The 17915-nt window shown below is 38.6% G+C and overlaps 1 protein-coding gene across 1 annotated transcript in view; it reads left to right on the top strand.

Annotated features, from left to right (window-relative positions):
- Positions 1–17915, top strand: part of LOC117720115 (long-chain fatty acid transport protein 6-like) — a 39114-nt gene that overhangs the window by 12327 nt on the left and 8872 nt on the right. The window contains exons 4-5 of the mRNA XM_076913053.1: positions 9972–10166; positions 16618–16708. Coding sequence (XP_076769168.1) covers positions 9972–10166; positions 16618–16708 — 286 coding nt within the window. The remainder of the gene's footprint in view (positions 1–9971; positions 10167–16617; positions 16709–17915) is intronic.

The following is a 17915-nucleotide window of genomic DNA, read 5'->3' as shown; positions in this document are numbered from 1 at the left end:
CCACCTAGAAGTGTGTGCATCTAGCATGCACGCATACACCCCACACGCCACTGAAAAAAACACACAAGTAATTTTTAAATGAAGGAGTACTCTGAAGATATGAACCATTCTACCTTTTAATCCTTGATCTATAAAGTGATTTTAATATATTCAAGAAAGGTTTTTTTTAATTTTTTTCTTCGTGTGTCTAAATAAAATATGCATGCTATTATTTTGTGATTTTCTTTCAGTTTTAACTGTCATCTACTTGGGTTTCTGTTTACATATCCATGTGCATTCATTTGCTGTGACTACGAAAAGAAAGGAAGAAAAGCAATTTGAGGAGGAAAAGATTCGTTTCAGACTACAGTTATCTGTCTATCATGAAGGGAAGTCAGGGCAGGGACTCAAGGCAGGAACTGAAGCAGAGACTATGGAGCATGGACCAATGCTGCTTGCTGGCTTGCTCTCCATGACATGCTCAGTTTGCTTTCTTATATGACTGAGGACCATCTTCCCTGGAGTGATACCATCCATGGTGGGCTGAACCCTCTACATCAGTCGTCAAGCAAGAAAATGCCCCACAGACTTGTCTACGGGCCAGTTTTGTTGGGCATTTTCTCAGGTGAAGTTTCCTATCCTCAGATGACTCCTGCTTGTGTCAAATTGACAGAAAAGTAACAATCTTAGTATAACACCAGTACATTTAGAGTAGTCTTAAAATACTAGTGTTTAAAATTGTTTAAAATATACTAATTTTTATAGCTGAGACACATAATTTAAACTTGTCTCAACAATTTGTTCCTCTTATAATAGCTATAATTTTATTTTTAACTTAGCATTATTAAAATGGCCACTAATTCTTCTTCTACTCTGCACTGTACTTGGAGTTTCTCAATAGCATGCCTTGACACTTTATCTTGATGAAATTTACTTATTTATTTAAGACATTCCCCATGGAGATATTTTTTTTTAGACATTGTCTTCACAAACATGAATATAATTCTGATTTCTGGCAGCAAAAACTAGTTTGTCCTGTTCTTACAAGCTGAAGGTGAACGGAGGCAATGTCTGCATTCTGTTGGCTCCCTCCCGGTCTCAGCACTATGATATGAGATGCAGTTTTGGTTTCAATCACAGCAGTAGTTCATTTGGTCTCATTGCTTTAAAGTTGTAGGATACAGAAATAAAGCATTTCAGAGATGCTCTTGTCCTACCTCTGCAACATTGTGAATATGTGTTCAGTAGGAACATTGGCAAAAGAGACCTTATTGATATAGGATATAGTTATGACTCTGAAATCTGAAGATTATCCTATAGATGCAACTCAGTGACAGAGGCTTAGAAAGTAGAGACTTCTGTCTGGCTGCAAGCAAGAAAGGCTCAGCATGGGGACATTCGATATTTTGCAAGTATGATTTGGGGAGCAATGTGTAATTTCTGAACCCTATATGTAGAGACCTATGTTACAAGACTAAAGAGAGGCTCCTGTGACCTGAGACAGCCCTTCGCTCCAATCCACAGCACAGAAAGGGGAGCCATGGTACTTCGACCTCAACAAAATAGACTGCTGAGAACCTGAACAGACTTGGGAGTGAGTTCCTCTAACAGCTCCAGATAAAGGGTCCAGCAGTCAACACCTTCATTTCAACCAATGTCAGCCATGGCCTCCATGAATTAAGAGATACTTCATATGGAAGGTTTTAATTGGCTACATCTGAGATATCTATGGCAGTGATAGAAAGCTAATGAGAGGTCATTATGTTAGCATAGGAGAATACTGTGAAGAAATGTGATTTACTGTTGTTGGGTTTGGGTTGCTTACATTTACAAGACTTGATTTGATTCACGATGCCCTGCAGATTGGCATATTTATGCCAATCTTTTAGCAAATTATGTATATAGTTCTGATTTTGTATGATAAGGAGTGGGGTTGATAGGCTTTGCTGAATATGTGTATCTAACATTAACACATATCACTAAATGTTTGGTCACAGTTCTGGTACTAATAATCTGTGACTTTCTACACAATCTGTAGTGAATCCTACTTATCCTGAATCCCTGCCAATGTTAAGTGGAAATTTTGGAGTGCTAAAAAAAATTAGGTCGATATTTTTCAATATTTCTTATCAATGATGCCATTTTGATTTTTGTGTCTCTGGTGACTAATGATGTTCTCACGTACTTATTAGGTGCTTGGTTGGAGTTATGGTTCCCATTTAACATTTTGACAAATACCTAAGCAAGAATAAGCATGGGGAAATTTCATAAAACTGCAAAAGGAGCACTGAGCTCAAATCAATATACACAGCTTATATACCCCAGCACACAGCACGTCATGAACTTCAATTTATGTCGTATGTCTACAGCAAGTCTCCATCCTTACAGGGTCCACGTGGACCATGCAGAGGGGAGCCCAGACAGATGCTGTCTATATCTGTGGCATGAGTCTGTGACAGTTCTTTAGAATGAGACCCTCAGAGTAGAGAGTTCTGGGTCACTTTGAAAGGCAACTAGTAGATCAGTTCTTTCTTACATCTCAAATTTTCTCCTAGAAGGTAGATGAGGCTTTCCTGGTATGGGATGTAAATTAATTTTCTCTGGGACCTAAAAGGTTCTATAGTTTTAGTCTGATTTCTATATAGATACATTTGAAAGAGTAGTCTGACATATTATTGTTATTCTATTAATAATCACATATTATTATAACTCCATGACATTCATACTTATAAGCATAAAGCATGTATACCTACATCATAATCTATTTGTATAAGACTCTTCGTAGAAATACTATGTCACTTAACTAATATGTGCCATGTTATGTGTAATGTCTTTGAATGAACAAGGCAGATAGATAGATAGATAGATAGATAGATAGATAGATATGTAAACATAAACACACATCTGTCTGTTCATGAATATATTTATTGGTATCATGAGAAAGAGAGGTTTTAAAATATTTTTCTTTACTTCTTAGTTAAAAAATGCTTCTAATTTCCATGATACTTTTTCTTCTCATGGGTGTTTAAAATTGTGTTATTATTTGTAAATTTTCTATATTTGTATAATTGGTGTCACACAGTGTTTTGAGTTAGGACTTGCTACAGGCTAGATATGTAATTGGTGCATTTTTATATATGTTTTATGGACACAGGAAGAGAGTGGATATTGATTGTTCAGTAATATTTCTCAATGTTGTATACACATAGATTCGATCAAACTGACTCATTTTCTCCATGCTTCTTTCTTCCAATGATTCTTTTTTTCTTTTTCTTTTTTCTTTTTTGGATATTTTCCTTATTTACATTTCAGATTTCCCCTCTCTAGGTCTCCCCTTCTGAAACCCCCTATTCCATTACTCTTGCCCTGCCTCTGTGAGGGTGCTCCTTCTGACTCATTCCCATCTTCCCACCCTGCCATTCACCTACACTGGGGCATCGAACACCCTCAGGCCCACAGCCTCTCCTCTCACTGATGGCCAACAAGTCCATTTTCTGACACATATGTAGCCAGAGCCGTGGGTCTCTTCATGTGTACTCTTTGGTTGGTGGTCCAGTCCCTGGAGCTCCTGAGAATCTGGCCGGTTGACACTGTTGCTCTCTCCATGGGGCTGCAAACCCCCTCGGCTCCTTCAGTCCCTTCTCCAACTCCTCCATTGGAGACCCCACACTCAGTCCAATGGTTGATTGTGAGCATCCACCTCTGCATTTGTCGGACTCTGGTAGAGCTTCTCAAGAGATAGCTATATCAGGCTCTCATCAGTAAGCACTTCCCAACATCCACAATAGCTTCCCTGTATACGGGATGGATCCGTAGGTAGGGAAGTCTCTGGATGTCCTTTCTTTCAGTCTCTGCTCCACACTTTGTCTCCATATTTCCTCCTGTGAGTATTTTGTTCCCCCTTCTAAGAAGCACTGAAGCACCCAAACTTTGGTCTTCCCTCTTCCTGGGCTTCATATGGTCTGTGAATTGAATCTAGGGTATTCCAAACTTTTGGGCTAATATCTACTTATCAGTGAGTGCATACTGTGTGTGTAACTTGTGACTGAGTTACCTCACTCAGGATGATATTTTCAAGTTCCATCCATTTGTCTGCAAATTTCCTGAAGTCATTGTTTTTTAATAGCTGAGTAGTATTCCATTTTGTAAATGTACCACATTTTCTGTATCCATTCCTCTGTTGAGGGTCATCTGGGTTGTTTCCAGCTTCTGCCTATTATAAATATGGTTATTATAGTGGAGCATGTGGCCTTATTACATGTTGGAGCATCTGAGTATATGCCCAGGAGTGGTATAGCTGGGTCCTCAGGTAATACTATGTCCAATTTTCTGAGGAATCACCAGACTGATTTCCAGAGTAGTTGTACCAGATTGCAATCCTGCCAGTAATAGAGGAGTGTTCCTCTTTCTCCACATCCTTGCCAGCATGTGGTATCACCTGACATTTTGATCTTAACCATTCTGACTGGTGTGAGGTGGAATCTCAAGGTAGTTTTGATTTGCATTTCCCTTATGACTAAGGATGTTGAACATTTCTTTAGGTGTTTCTCAGCCATTCGAGTTTCCTCAGTTGAGAATTCTGTTTAGCTCTGTTTCCCATTGTTAATAGACTTATTTGGTTCTCTGAAGTCTAACTTCTTGAGTTCTTTGTATATATTGGATATTAGCCCTCTATCAAATATAGGATTGGTGAAGATCTTTTCCCAACCTGTTAGTTGTGTTTTGTCCTATTGACAGTGTCCTTTGCCTTATAGAAGCTTTGCAATTTAATGAGGTCCCATTTGTCAATTCTTGATCTTAGAGCATAAGCCATTGGTGTTCTGTTCAGGAATGTTCCCCCTGTGCTTATATGTTCGAGACATTTCCCCACTTTCTCTTCTATGTGATTCAGTGTATCTGGTTTTATGTGGAGGTCCTTGATCCACTTGGACTTGAGCTTTGTACAGTGATAAGTATGGATCAATTTGCATTCTTCTACATGTTGACCCTCAGTAGAACCAGAACCATTTGTTGAAAATGCTGTCTTTTTTCCACTCTATGGTTTTAGCTCCTTTGTCAAAGATCAAATGACCATAGGTGTGTGGGTTCTTTTCTGGGTCTTCAATTCTATTCCACTGATCTACCTGCCTGTCTCTGTACAAATACCTTGTACTTTTTATCACTATTGCTCTGTAATACTGCTTGAGGTCAGGGATGATGATTCCTCCAGTTCTTTTATTGTTGAGAATAGTTTTTGCTACCCTGAGTTTTTTTTGTTATTCCAAATGAATTTGAGGATTGCTTTTTCTAACTCTATGAAGAATTGAGTTGAAATTTTGATGGGGATTGCATTGAATCTGTAGATTGCTCTTGGCAAGATGGCCACTTTTACTATATTAATCCTGCCAATCCATGAGCATGGGAGATTTTTTCATCTTCTGAGGTCTTCTTAGATTTTTTTTCAGAGACTTGAAGTTCTTACATACAGATCTTTCACTTGTTTGGTTAGATTCACACCAATGTATTTTATATTATTGGTGATTATTGTGAAGGGTAGTGTTTCCCTAATTTCTTTCTCAACCTCTTTATCCTTTGAATATAGGAAGGCTACTGATTTGTTTGAGTAATTAGATCTGGTCACTTTGCTGAAGTTGTTTATCAGCTGTAGTTCTCTGGTAGAATTTTAGGGGTCACCTAAGTATACTATCATGTTGTCTGCAAATAGTGATATTTTGACTTCTTCCTTTCCAATTTGTATTCCTTTGACCTCCTTTTGTTGTCTAATTGCTCTAGCTAGAACTTCAAGTACTATATTGAATAGATAGGGAAAGAGTGGGCAGCCTTGTCTAGTCCCTGATTTTAATGAGATTGCTTCAAGTTTCTCTCCATTTAGTTTGATGTTGGCTCCTGGTTTGCTCTATATTGCTTTTACTATGTTTAGGTATGGGCCTTGAATTCCTGATCTTTCCAAGACTTTTACCATGAAGGGGTGTTGAATTTTGTCAAATGCTTTTTCAGCATCTAATGAAATGATCATGTGATTTTTTTTCTTTGAGTTCGTTTATGTAGTGGATTACATTAATGAATTTCCATATATTGAACCATCCCTGTATCCCTGGGATGAAGCCTACTTGATCGTGGTGAATGATTGTTTTGATGTGTTCTTGGATTTGGTTTGCAAGAATTTTATTGAGCATTTTTGCGTTAATATTCATAGGGGAAATTGGTCTAAAATTCTTTTTCTTTGTTGGGTCATTGTGTGGTTTAGGTATAAGTGTAATTGTGGCTTCATAGAACGAATTGGGTAGTGTTCCTTCTGATTCTATTTTGTGGAATACTTTGAAGAGTATTGGTATTGGGTCTTCTTTGAAGGTCTGATAGAATTCTGCACTAAACCCCATCTGGTCCTGGGCATTTTTTTGGTTGGGAGACCTTTAATGACTGCTTCTATTTCTTCAGGGGTTATGAGTCTCTTTAGGTAGTTTATCTGATCCTGATTTAACTTTGGTATTTGGTATCTGTCTAGAAAATTGTCCATTTCATCCAGATTTTCCAATTTTGTTGAGTATAGACTTTTGTAGTAGGATCTGATAATATATTTTTTTAAATTTCCCTTGGTTTCCGGTGTTATGTCTCCCTTTTCATTTCTGATTTTATTAATTTGGATAGTGTCTCTGAGCCCTCTGGTTATTCTGGCTAAGGGTTTATCTATCTTGTTGATTTTCTCAAAGAACCAGCTCCTAGTTTTGTTGATTCTTTGTATAGTTCTTTTTGTTTCTACTTGATTGATTGCAGCCCTGAGTTTGATTATTTCCTGCCTTCTTCTCCTCTTGGGTGTGTTTGCTTCTTTTTTGTTCTAGAGCTTTCAGATGTGCTGTTAATCTTCTAGTGTACACTCTCCCAATTTTCTTTTTGGAGGCACTAAGAACTATAAGTTTTCTGCTTAGCAATGCTTTCATTGTGTCCCATAAGTTTTGGTATGATGTGCTTTCATTTTTATTAAATTCTAAAAAAAATCTTTAATTTCTTTCTTTATTTCTTCTTTGATAAAGTTATTATTGAGTAGGGCGTTGTTTAGCATCCATGTGTGTGTGGGCTTTCTGTTGTTTTTGTTATTATTGAAGACCAGCCTTCATCTGTGGTGATCTAATAGGATGCATGGGATTATTTCAGTCTTCTTGTATCTCTTGAGGCCTGTTTTGTAACTGATTTTATAGTCAATTTTGGAGAACGTACCATGAGGTGCTAAGAAGAAGGTATATTCTTTTGTTATAGGATGAAATGTTCTATAGATATCTGTGCCAAAACATTTCTGTAGTTAAAGCCAACCCCACAGGATATTCTTTGCTTGTGCCAGCCTCTTCTTAAGTGAGAGCTGCATGGCATTCTTTGCCTGCCTGATTACTCCCGAGTTATGTATCTGCTGATATTGCAGTTTGTCACCTGCTGGTTGTGATAAAATACTCTGACCAAAGCAGGTTAAAGGGGAAGACTTTATTTTAGCCCAGTTCAAGGTCAGCTTATCACAGTAGAGGAATCAGGCAGCAGGACTATGCCCATCCTCAAAAGTGAATCAATACATCTCCTTTGCAGGCAGGCTAAGAAGCCTGTGTCACAGACAAATCTAGATTCTAACAAGCTGACAGCAGTAAGATTGTGTCTGGTGCTTAAAACCTGTTTCTTATACACAGTATATAATTTGGCTTCATATATTTATGCATTAAGAAACTTTTTCTGTGTAGAATTTATATTTTATGTTTAATATCTTTCCTGACATATTTGAGCTTAAATCTTTTATGATGCTGGTAGTGTTTTTGTTTGTTTGTTTGTTTGTTTGTTTCATCTGTGGTTTGCCCCATTACTCATTTTTTTATCTTTACATGAAATTTTATTTTTATCATATGTTCATTGACTGTCTCTTTAGACATACATTCTTTCTTTTTGCTTTCTTTAAATGATTTCCTCTGGGCTATCGAAAGTTGGCTCAATTGGTAAAGGTGCCATCTGTCAAGACTGAGGACCTGAGTTTAATATCTGAGAGAGCTGATGCCAGTAAGTTGTCCTCCGATCTACACATGCCAGCTGTGGCATGCGCGTGCACACACAAGTGCCACACACAGTCACTTTAGAAACTTTAAAGGCTTTTCCTTGAGTCCCTTGAGTTCTCTAATTATTTTAAATAGTACAGCATCAACCCTTAATTTATAACATGCTGTCATAAGATAGTGTTTTCCCACTTGGCCAAAAATGCAGTGATTTTATAAAACTTTAATTCAGTCATAGACCTTGAATGTTTACGTCCTAGCTATTGTATCTGTCTATGCACATTAAAAAAAAAAAAAAAACCTATAAGCATTATCAACATTGAAGAGCAAATGTTTATTCACATGTACATGTGTATACTCTGCTTTCTAGACCTCTTCTTTCAGCTGTGTGTTTGCTTGTTGCTCAATCCATGATACTATATTTTTGATGTTGAGAACATCCTTTGTGTTCTGTCTACCACCACTGTACTAAATACACGTTTAGTTTTACAAATCTCTGTAGACATTTTTGAAAATGTATGTGAATTGTTAGTATTCTCTATGTGTGTAGCGTCTTCAGAACCTCTGGCACTGAAGTTACAGATGGTTGTGAGCTGGATGAGGTGCTGGGAACTGAGCTCAGAGCCCCAACAAATGAACTCAGGTCCCCTGCAAGAGCACACGTGCTTAACTGCCGAGCCGTCTCTCTGACTCTGGCTCATGTTCAGTTTTTAACTTTATGAAGGAATGATTTGTTTTTAAGGTTTTCAACAATGCTTTCATAGGGTATAAAATAGCCAGCCATAGCCTCCTTGCCTCTTAGAGAATAATTTTCCTCTCTCTCTCTCTTTCCCTAGTTTTCCACATCTCCTTTTCCCTCTTTTTTCTTGCCATTTACTTTACCAGAAAATGTTCAAGCACCATACTGGTATTTATTTTTTTTTTGATAATTTCAACCTTAAGTACATAGCCTGATAGTCTCCCAGCCCTTTTAGAAATTGTTTAGGTAAATTTATTCTTTTTTTAGTTTCTTACTGTACTGCAAGAAAATATATTTTTCTCTGGACAGTTTTTATATAACCCACACATGTTAGACTTCCCTTCACACATTCCAACTTTTAAAACTCTGTGCTTTAATAGTAGTTCAGAATGGTATTAAAATCTAATTACAGATGCCTGGAATTTGGCACCTAAAGGTTCAGCATAAGGTTTCACTTTAAACCATTTTGGTGGTGCTTAGAGAAACAGACTCTGATCAACTGATCATATTAAATTGTCAGTGTCAAGACCATTGATTTCTCTACTTTATCATTACTATTGCTTATTTAGTATTGCTTTTACATATTACCCCCAGGTAGTTCTGAGCATATTATCAATTTGCCATGATTACATTGATCATACAGTCTTACTTAAATGTGCATTATTCATGTTAATTGACCTTATGTTTCTTGAACATAGAAAAAGTATATTTCTTCCTTAATTTGAATACAAATAAAAGTTGAAGTCGTGCATTCTAAATATGACTTATGTTGAGCTGTCTCATTTTCAGTCAAATTGTCTCTAATGACTTAATTTTTATTGTTATTTCCTCTGCTGGGAATGGGAGGTTACTTGCTGGCTGCCAAATTATCCAGGTAATAATGAAAATGAATATTTCATAATCCTGTAAAATTTTTGTTCATCCTGAAATAAACTTTCTCCCTTCCTAGAATGTCTACCCCTATCAAAGAAGCATTTGCTATTTGTAATTTGGAAAGAACGTTTTCCTCCAAGATACAGAGAAAAACCAGATATACCCCTCCTACCCAGCATCAGCTGCTGGACAGAATTCTCCAACAGAACTCTGCGGCTTCCTTGTGCTTGCCTCTCTCCTCTGCTACTGCACACGCCCCATTTGCTTTTAGGAAAGTTCAGTTGCCATATAAATAACATCAAAAGAGAGATTGAGGAACTAGAATGCCTTACAAGTGAAATCCTTTCTCCTAACAGAGAGAAGGGGAAAAGGACCACCGGGTGCGTTTGGCAGTTGGAAACGGTATGAGCAGTGATGTGTGGAGACAATTTTTAGACAGATTTGGAAATATTAAAATGTGTGAATTTTACGGAGCTACCGAAGGAAACATATGCTTCATGAACCATACTGGGAAGATTGGATCTGTTGGGAGAGCCAACTTCTTCTACAATGTAAGTATAGCACTTTCTCTATAGATAGGATGTTGAGGTCTACACTCTCGTCTGGAGTGTATACTTCTACATTGTGAAAAGTCTTATTATGTTTTTAAAGCTGAGAACATTTGCAAAGGCAATGGTGGCTGTGGGTGATCTGTGATGCTGTGGGTTCTGCAAACCCCAGCCCTCTGCCGTGTGCTCCTTCTGCAGGAGGAGATGACTGTAGGATGGGATAACTGACTGCAGTGTGGGGATGACTGCAGCATGGGGATGACTAACTGCAGTGTGGGGATGATGGCAGTGTGGGGATGACTGCAGCATGGAGACAACAGCAGCATGGGGATGACTGCAGTGTAGAGATGACTGCAGTGTGGAGATGACTACAGCATGGGGATGACTGACTGAAGCCAGGGGATAACTGCAGGGTGGGGATGACTGACTGAAGCCTGGGGATGACTGCAGGGTGGGGATGACTGACTGAAGCCTGGGGATGACTGCAGGGTGGGGATGACTGCAGGGTGGGGATGACTGACTGAAGCATGGGGATGACTGCAGGGTGGGGATGACTGCAGAGTGAGGATGACTGACTTAAGCCAGGGGTTGACTGCAGTGTGGGGATGACTGCAGCATGGGGATGACTGAAGCATGAGGATGACTGACTGAAGCTTGGGGATGACTGACTGAAGCATGGGGATGACTGACTGAAGCGTGGGGATGACTTTGTTTTACTTTTGTTCAGTTTTCAAGTTTAATGTTTAATGGTAAATCATAAATCCTGAATGAGTCTCTCCATTTCTCTTGAGTATTTCCCCTCCACTGCTCTTTATCTTTTTTTAATCATTTATACCACATAAGTTATATCTCTCCTAGTAAATAGCTGTAATAGTATTTTAAGAATGATAGAACCAAAGCAAGCTCTGGAGAGCTGGACCAGTGGGTAGGATGCACTACAGCTGGTCCAGAGAACCCTAGCACTATGTCCTGCAATCTGTTAACTCCAGTTCTGTGGGATCTAATGCCCTCTGCTGGCTCCTTAGTTACCTGCACACCCAGGACATTCATTCACAAACCCATGTGCACATAAATAAAGATAATACACATAAATAAAGATAATTTTAAAAATTTCAGTGATGTGAGATATTTAAATAATGCAATAAACTGCTTAAACTAAGTGATATATGTGGAACCTATATCTATTAAATGTATAATACCCATTTGTTTCAAGCACTTGGGAAACATTTATGCCACACCACTTAGGAAATCAAAAACAATTATATTCACGTGGAGAGACCCTTTTGTGACTCCAAGTCATTGCAGTCTTCCAAGAAGAGCCTGCCTTGTGTTTGCATTGCTGGCCTGAATTCACTACAGCTTCCTCCTGGAAGACTGCTGTCATGTCAGTGATATATAACATCACAATTATCTCCAATTTTTTTGTAAAAATACTGATTTTCAATTCATTTTCATTTACTTGTTTATAGCTTGAAAAAAATTTAAAAGTGGTACCTAACAACATACAAATCCTAGTCCCTCTCCCTTTTTTTCAATCATTTCAGCTACCTGCTGTCTGGTTATAGTACAAATAATTTTTTTTTTTTTTTAAATTCAATGGTCATTCCATAATTAAGCAAAGGGATTATAAGTATGGCTCTTAAAACTTGAAAGCTTGCTGTTTCGAGAGGAATCAACTTCCAGCTAGAGAGATAATGTTATGAGTGCGGGAGAAAGTGTGCAGCAGTGTGGGCTTCCTGTGACTCTGCATAGTTGACGACAGCTGCAATCCCTGCCACTTATTGCAGCATCTAAAGAGACAACATCCATTAACCGTGACTGATGTAATAAAATAGAAATCAGGAAACAATATTCCAAACAAACTCAAATCAAAGTTGGGGGCAGCCGTTATCTTTTCTACTGTAATTTCACCTGGGGAAATAATTTGGAAAGATTAAACATAAAACCTAGTGAAGACAAAAGCCTTGAAACAAAGGGAAGTCCAGATATGTACAGAAGGCGGATGGCGAGATACAAGTCGCATAAAAATAGTAAGTCCTTCAAAACGGCCAAGACATGTTTTCAAAATGATGTTTTTCCATTAACTCAGAAAAAAAAATATCACAATGGGAAGGTCTTTAAAAGATAAGGGCTCAAATGAGAGGAGTTTCAAGGAAAACAGATCAGAAAAGGAATTAGAAACTAAACATGTTCAGCTCAAAAGGGGGGCGGGGGATGAAGAAAAATGAGCCCATAATAAAAATGAATCGCACATTAAAAGTTTAAAATACAAAACAGACTGTCAACATCGTTAGGGAGAAAATGACCAGGATTAAGGAGTGGTGCCCAGTTCCAGCACGTACTTAACTGTTCTTTCAGAGAAGAACTGGTCACAGGGAAAAAAATGATTCCTTTAACTATACTAGAATACAATGCTCATAAATATTTGAATTTTTTTCTTTTACATTTTTATTGGATATTTTATTTATTTACATTTCAAATGTTATTCCCTTTCCGGGTCTCCCGCTCCCAGAAACCCCCTATCCTATCCCCCGCCCTCCTGCTTTAACCAAAGAACATATGATGTTCCAGAGAATGAAACTATGGTGCAGAAGAATAAACAGGAAATAATATACACGTGAAACGACTGAACGAAGTGTAAAGAACCAGGTCATGCTAAGGCAGAGCTGAGGGTGTGGGGAGAGGTGGGATGTACAAAGCATAGCTTGGTTGATGACGGGGCATAGTGCAGGCATCTCTCAAATGCAAACAGAATGCCGATGGCCAGACAAAAAGAAACAGAAATATCTTCATCCTTGATCTAGGGATTTAGTGATAGTTAAACTGCTCTCCCAGTAGAAGAACAACAAAGGACTGCTCTGAAACTTTTACAAATAAACAGAGAATAAGATGCATATGTATTGTAAGAACTGCACTTCTCTGAAATACGCATTGAAAGAACACATATGCTCCATCTGAAGGTTAAATAAAACTTAGAAGAAGACACCTTCAATTTAAAAAGTTAGGTGGTCAGCATTAAATCTATTTATATACAGGAAATTAAACAGACCCACTTTATGTTTCTAAGTGGATTGGAAACAAAATCTGAAAATAAAAAGTATGTGTATTTCTAACATATATAGGAGATAGCAGAGAAGAGGTATAGGTGGCATTTCTTCCATAGTGGTAAATCCAAGGATATAATGTAAAGATAAAATGTGGGATTGTCAAAAAGCCTATTTCTTAGTAGTTTTTACAAGCTGTTTAATCATCTTAAGTGCAAGCTTCTCCCTGCCAAGAGCAAAGTTCACGAAATGCAAACTTGGAGCACATTCATAAGGCCATCTACATTTCTGACGTCATATGCACTTCAGGAGTCTCCAAGACCACCCTTAGGGTTGGCACTTGACAAGGACTCAGCTCACTGGTGGCTGTTACACTCAAGGTTACAGCTAAAGGACAGGCTAAATGCAGCCAAGAGAACAGCTCCCAGACAGAATCCAGGAGGGTATCAAGGGCAAGGCCATGTGTCTTCTCTCTAATCAGAACAGCTCCGCTGCCCACAAGACTGACCTCCATTTCCTCCTGTTCCGGGATGCAGATGATGTAGCTCAGCTACTCCACTGTGGGCGTGGCTTAGAGATCCCATTTTAAAATCTCCTTGTTTTGTAGTTGGCCTAAGCATCCCAGGCAAATGAGTGCATTCCTAAATAGAACAGCACAGCAAGGTCTTAGAGACAGCCAGTAAGACATTGAGGATGAAGGCCAGGCATCGTTTTCAATGCGAAATTCTCAGACACAGAGACAGATAGCCCAGCTTCAGTGTCAGCTCTGTTGCTATTGGACTCCACTACCTGAGTGAGTTGCTTTTTTTTTGGGGGGGGGGGGTTAAATTTTCCTCATGTGTTAACCAAGAAAATGACTTTTGGGTTCCTTAGCAATATAAACATTTTTGTATCCGAATATAGAAAGGCATGTAGGTGCAGCTGGAGCAATGGCTCAGTGGTTAAGGGCACTGGCTGCTCTCCCAGAGGACCTGGGTTCAATTCCCAGCATCCTCATGGTGACTCACAAGTATCTTTAGTCCAGCTTCAAGGGATCTGATGCCACTTCTGGCCTTTGTGAGCACTGCATGCACATGGCACACAAACACATATGCAGGTGAAATACCCCCAAACAAACAAACAAACAAACAAACAAAAAAGAAAGGCATATAAGTAGAGAGGGGACTCCTGGAGCTATTGTACAGCCATGTAACTGTGGACAGAACAGTTCAGAGGAAAACACTTACCAGTATTGTTTTGACCAAGACTTCATACAACTATGCTCTGGATACGTGCACCAAGACACATGCATATGATTTCATTTGGATTTTAAAGTGTGCTGATTGTTTTTATTTGTGATACTATAGCATAGCCATCACTGCAATTGCATGGTAGCCTCGTAAAGATAGAAAGGAAGACATGCCTCTAGTCAATCACTTATGCCTTCATCCAGACTGCTTTTTTTTACAGATATTATAATGTATCTAGCATTACGTGGAGTGAAAAAATTACCTCTGCCGTCAAGTCCTATTTATCTGATAACAGACTCACTTGACAGTAATTCATTATGAAATTACTCTCACCTGGCGTACACTGTTGGCAAATTAATTGAAAATAAATACCACCAAAATGGATATCTGAAGTTGCTGGGAAAGTGTTTCAAAGTATAAAATAAGAGAGAAAAGGGAAAGAGAAAGGGCTCTCTTTCTTGCCTATTGGAACAAGATAATAAAGGCTGGACTGAATGTCTGAAATCTTTCCACCTGCCATTAGGCAAGTATAACAATATCATGTTATCAAAGCAGCAAATACCAGCACGGTGTAAACATGCATTTTAATAAAGAACGTTTATGTAATGAGAAAGAGTATGTTCTTTGCAGCCGCTTTGATGATCCCTTACTTTCAAATGGGATGACATTAGTCACTCCCTCCTATAGCATTCTAGTGCTTAAAGAGAACTCTGAAGATCTTAGCACACTGGCTTAGACTAAGGGCTCAGTTGACATTAGATGCTGTCATTTAAACTGAATTAAAATGATGAAGTGTGAAATGGTGAGAGAACTCATTGGATTAAAGTGGCCTCTTGGATGTCCACATGGCTGAGGGAGAGAATCAACTCCCAAAAGTTGTTCTCTTACCTAAACACACACACACATGCATGCACACACACCCACACGGGCACACACACACATGCATATATGCACACACACCTACTCACACACATGCACACATGATGGCATACATATACTCATACAGATACACAAACACACATCCACACTCACAGTAACTAAATAACTAAATAGAAAACTAAATATTAAAAAAAAACTAAAAAAAACTTCAGATGTTGAATTGTGGTTCTGAGTACATGCTGTTTTTATTAAGGCTAAAACATCAGATATAGTTCTACTTATACTTTGATATTAATATATTTACATTAGTGGTTCTATTTTTTAAATTTACTTGTTCTCCTTGGTCACTTTTTAAAATTCTTATTGTGTAGTTGTTTTTTTATCTTTGCCCCCTCTTCTCCTTCCTCATTTGCCAGCCCATGTTATTTTATCTCACTCCAATTCATCACTTACATATTAAATCTATTTTCTAATTCCATTTAATAAGGCTACAGATCTAAATGGAAAAAAAAAAAAAAAAAACCCTCACTTTTCTTACAGATAAAATGAGGGAGTTGGACTAAGCAATTTTTTAGTTCTGCCCAGATCAGACTTGATGGAATGACGTAGAGGTGTGCGTAGCATCGGCATGATGCTGTGATGTGGCTGCCCCGGGGCAAGGCACCTGGGACACAGGGATGAACGTCTATCAGAACCCTATGAGGATGAGGACATCCAGTTAGCCTGGCTTCTGAACTGAGGGGGAGATTCTGTCCAAGTCAAGTCATCTTTGCCACAGTGATAGACAGACCATTGCGTGTTAGCTTAAAGGAGTTAACCTGACAGGTCTAGAGTAGAGCCGAATGGTTCAAGTTACTCTAGTTTTTAGGTAGTTGGTCATATTTCTGGAGGCCCAGAGGAAATCAACAGTAACAAAAATCCTGATATTCATACCTCATGTCTTAGTTCTGTTTAAAACTTCCCTCTAGAGAGAATGTTTTCAAAGACTGTGAAATGGGTCCTCCTGCCCATGGTTAGAATAATGAATGAACCAGAGCCGGGTACCATCTGTAACTCGCTCTCACTCTTTTGAGGGTAAAGCCTAGCAGTGTTAAGGTGAAACAAAGCTAGAGGAAATGAAAATGAGTGCCAGTTAGAGAGGTCTGCTTACGAGTGCTTCCCACGTCAATTTTCAAGCCTTTGTTTAATTTTTTTGTCAGTAAAAAGATTCCTCGTTTAAATTGAACATAGATTCTGTTAGCAGATCCCGTTCTTGCACAAATAGCCGAATGCTCAATTTTATTCTTCACTTTGGGTTTGCAGCTTTTTTTCTCCTTTGAGTTGATAAAGTATGACTTTCAGAAAGATGAACCACTGAGGAACGGACAAGGCTGGTGCTACCGTGTGAGAAAAGGTAAGACGAGTTACGAAGTCATTGTCTTAAGCAAAGAACCTGAATCCACAGGTGCTGAGTTCAGGAAAGAATGACTGTTCGGAATGTGACTTATCTTGTAGTGTAATGCAACTGTTGGATGTTGAGCCCTAATTAGGTTGTAAAATAGTTAAGTGGCATCTCTTTGGCTTTTATTTCTCCTTATCTACATCACACATCACCAATAATACTAAATTAATGTTTTGTCCTAGGTACAATGAACAGTCAGGCCACCTCTGCTTTACGTTTTGGTTTTGACACTTAGGAGCAGGCAGCTGTGGCCAGACTGGCTGATCTAAAACTCGTTTCCTTCCTCTGTAAATCAGTGGTGACATGATTTATTTCATGAGGCTTGTGTTGACAACTAAGGGATATGTACAAACCTTTGGCTTCTTCCTTCCTCTCTTCTCCCTTCTATTCCTCTGAAGGCAGACTGTCTGAAAGTTTTCAGTTTAGAAATTTTGATGAAAACAAAGGCCTCAGTTACCTGCAGATCATCATTGAAAACAGAACCTATAAAGCTATGCACTTAGAAATGAACAGATACTATCTATGTAAATGTAACCCAAATTCCAGAATGAGGCAATACCTAATACTGCCTCAACCTACACTTGACATGACTTCCTGGATCTTTGCTTCAATGTGATAATACAAGTTGTAAACCTGCTTTTCTTTTATTCTTGTTCTATTTGTCTGACTGCTACTGGAAAGATTATAAAAGAAAGTATTAATAATCTCCCAAGCTTCAGAATATCCAGTGTTGCTGGATGTCTAAGAAGATGACACAGAGGTATTGCTCTTGTAGAAGACCAGAGTTCACTTCCCAGTACTTGTGTCACAGGTGCTCACAACTGCTTGTAACTCCAGCTCCAGGAGATTTGAGCCTTTGGTTTGTGAGGGCACCTGTGCTCAACTGCACTGGCATGTACAGACACACACACACACACACACACACATGCGCTCACAAAAATAATAAGATTAACATTTTCAAATGTTTCTTAATTCAACTCCACAGACATTCTCCAAGAGAAAAAAAAAAAAAAAAAAGGATAAGGGCTGGAGAGATGGCTCAGAGGTTAAGAACACTGGCTGCTCTTCCAGAAGAGCTGGGTTTAGTTCCCAACACCCGCATGGAAGCTCATAACTGCCTGTAACTACAGCTCGAGGAGATTCAGCATACATGCAGGAG

Source organism: Arvicanthis niloticus, chromosome 14, assembly GCF_011762505.2.
Source record: "Arvicanthis niloticus isolate mArvNil1 chromosome 14, mArvNil1.pat.X, whole genome shotgun sequence".
NCBI lineage: Eukaryota > Metazoa > Chordata > Mammalia > Rodentia > Muridae > Arvicanthis > Arvicanthis niloticus.
Note: the sequence above shows the minus strand (reverse complement) of the source record. Positions and strands in the feature narration are given on the sequence as shown.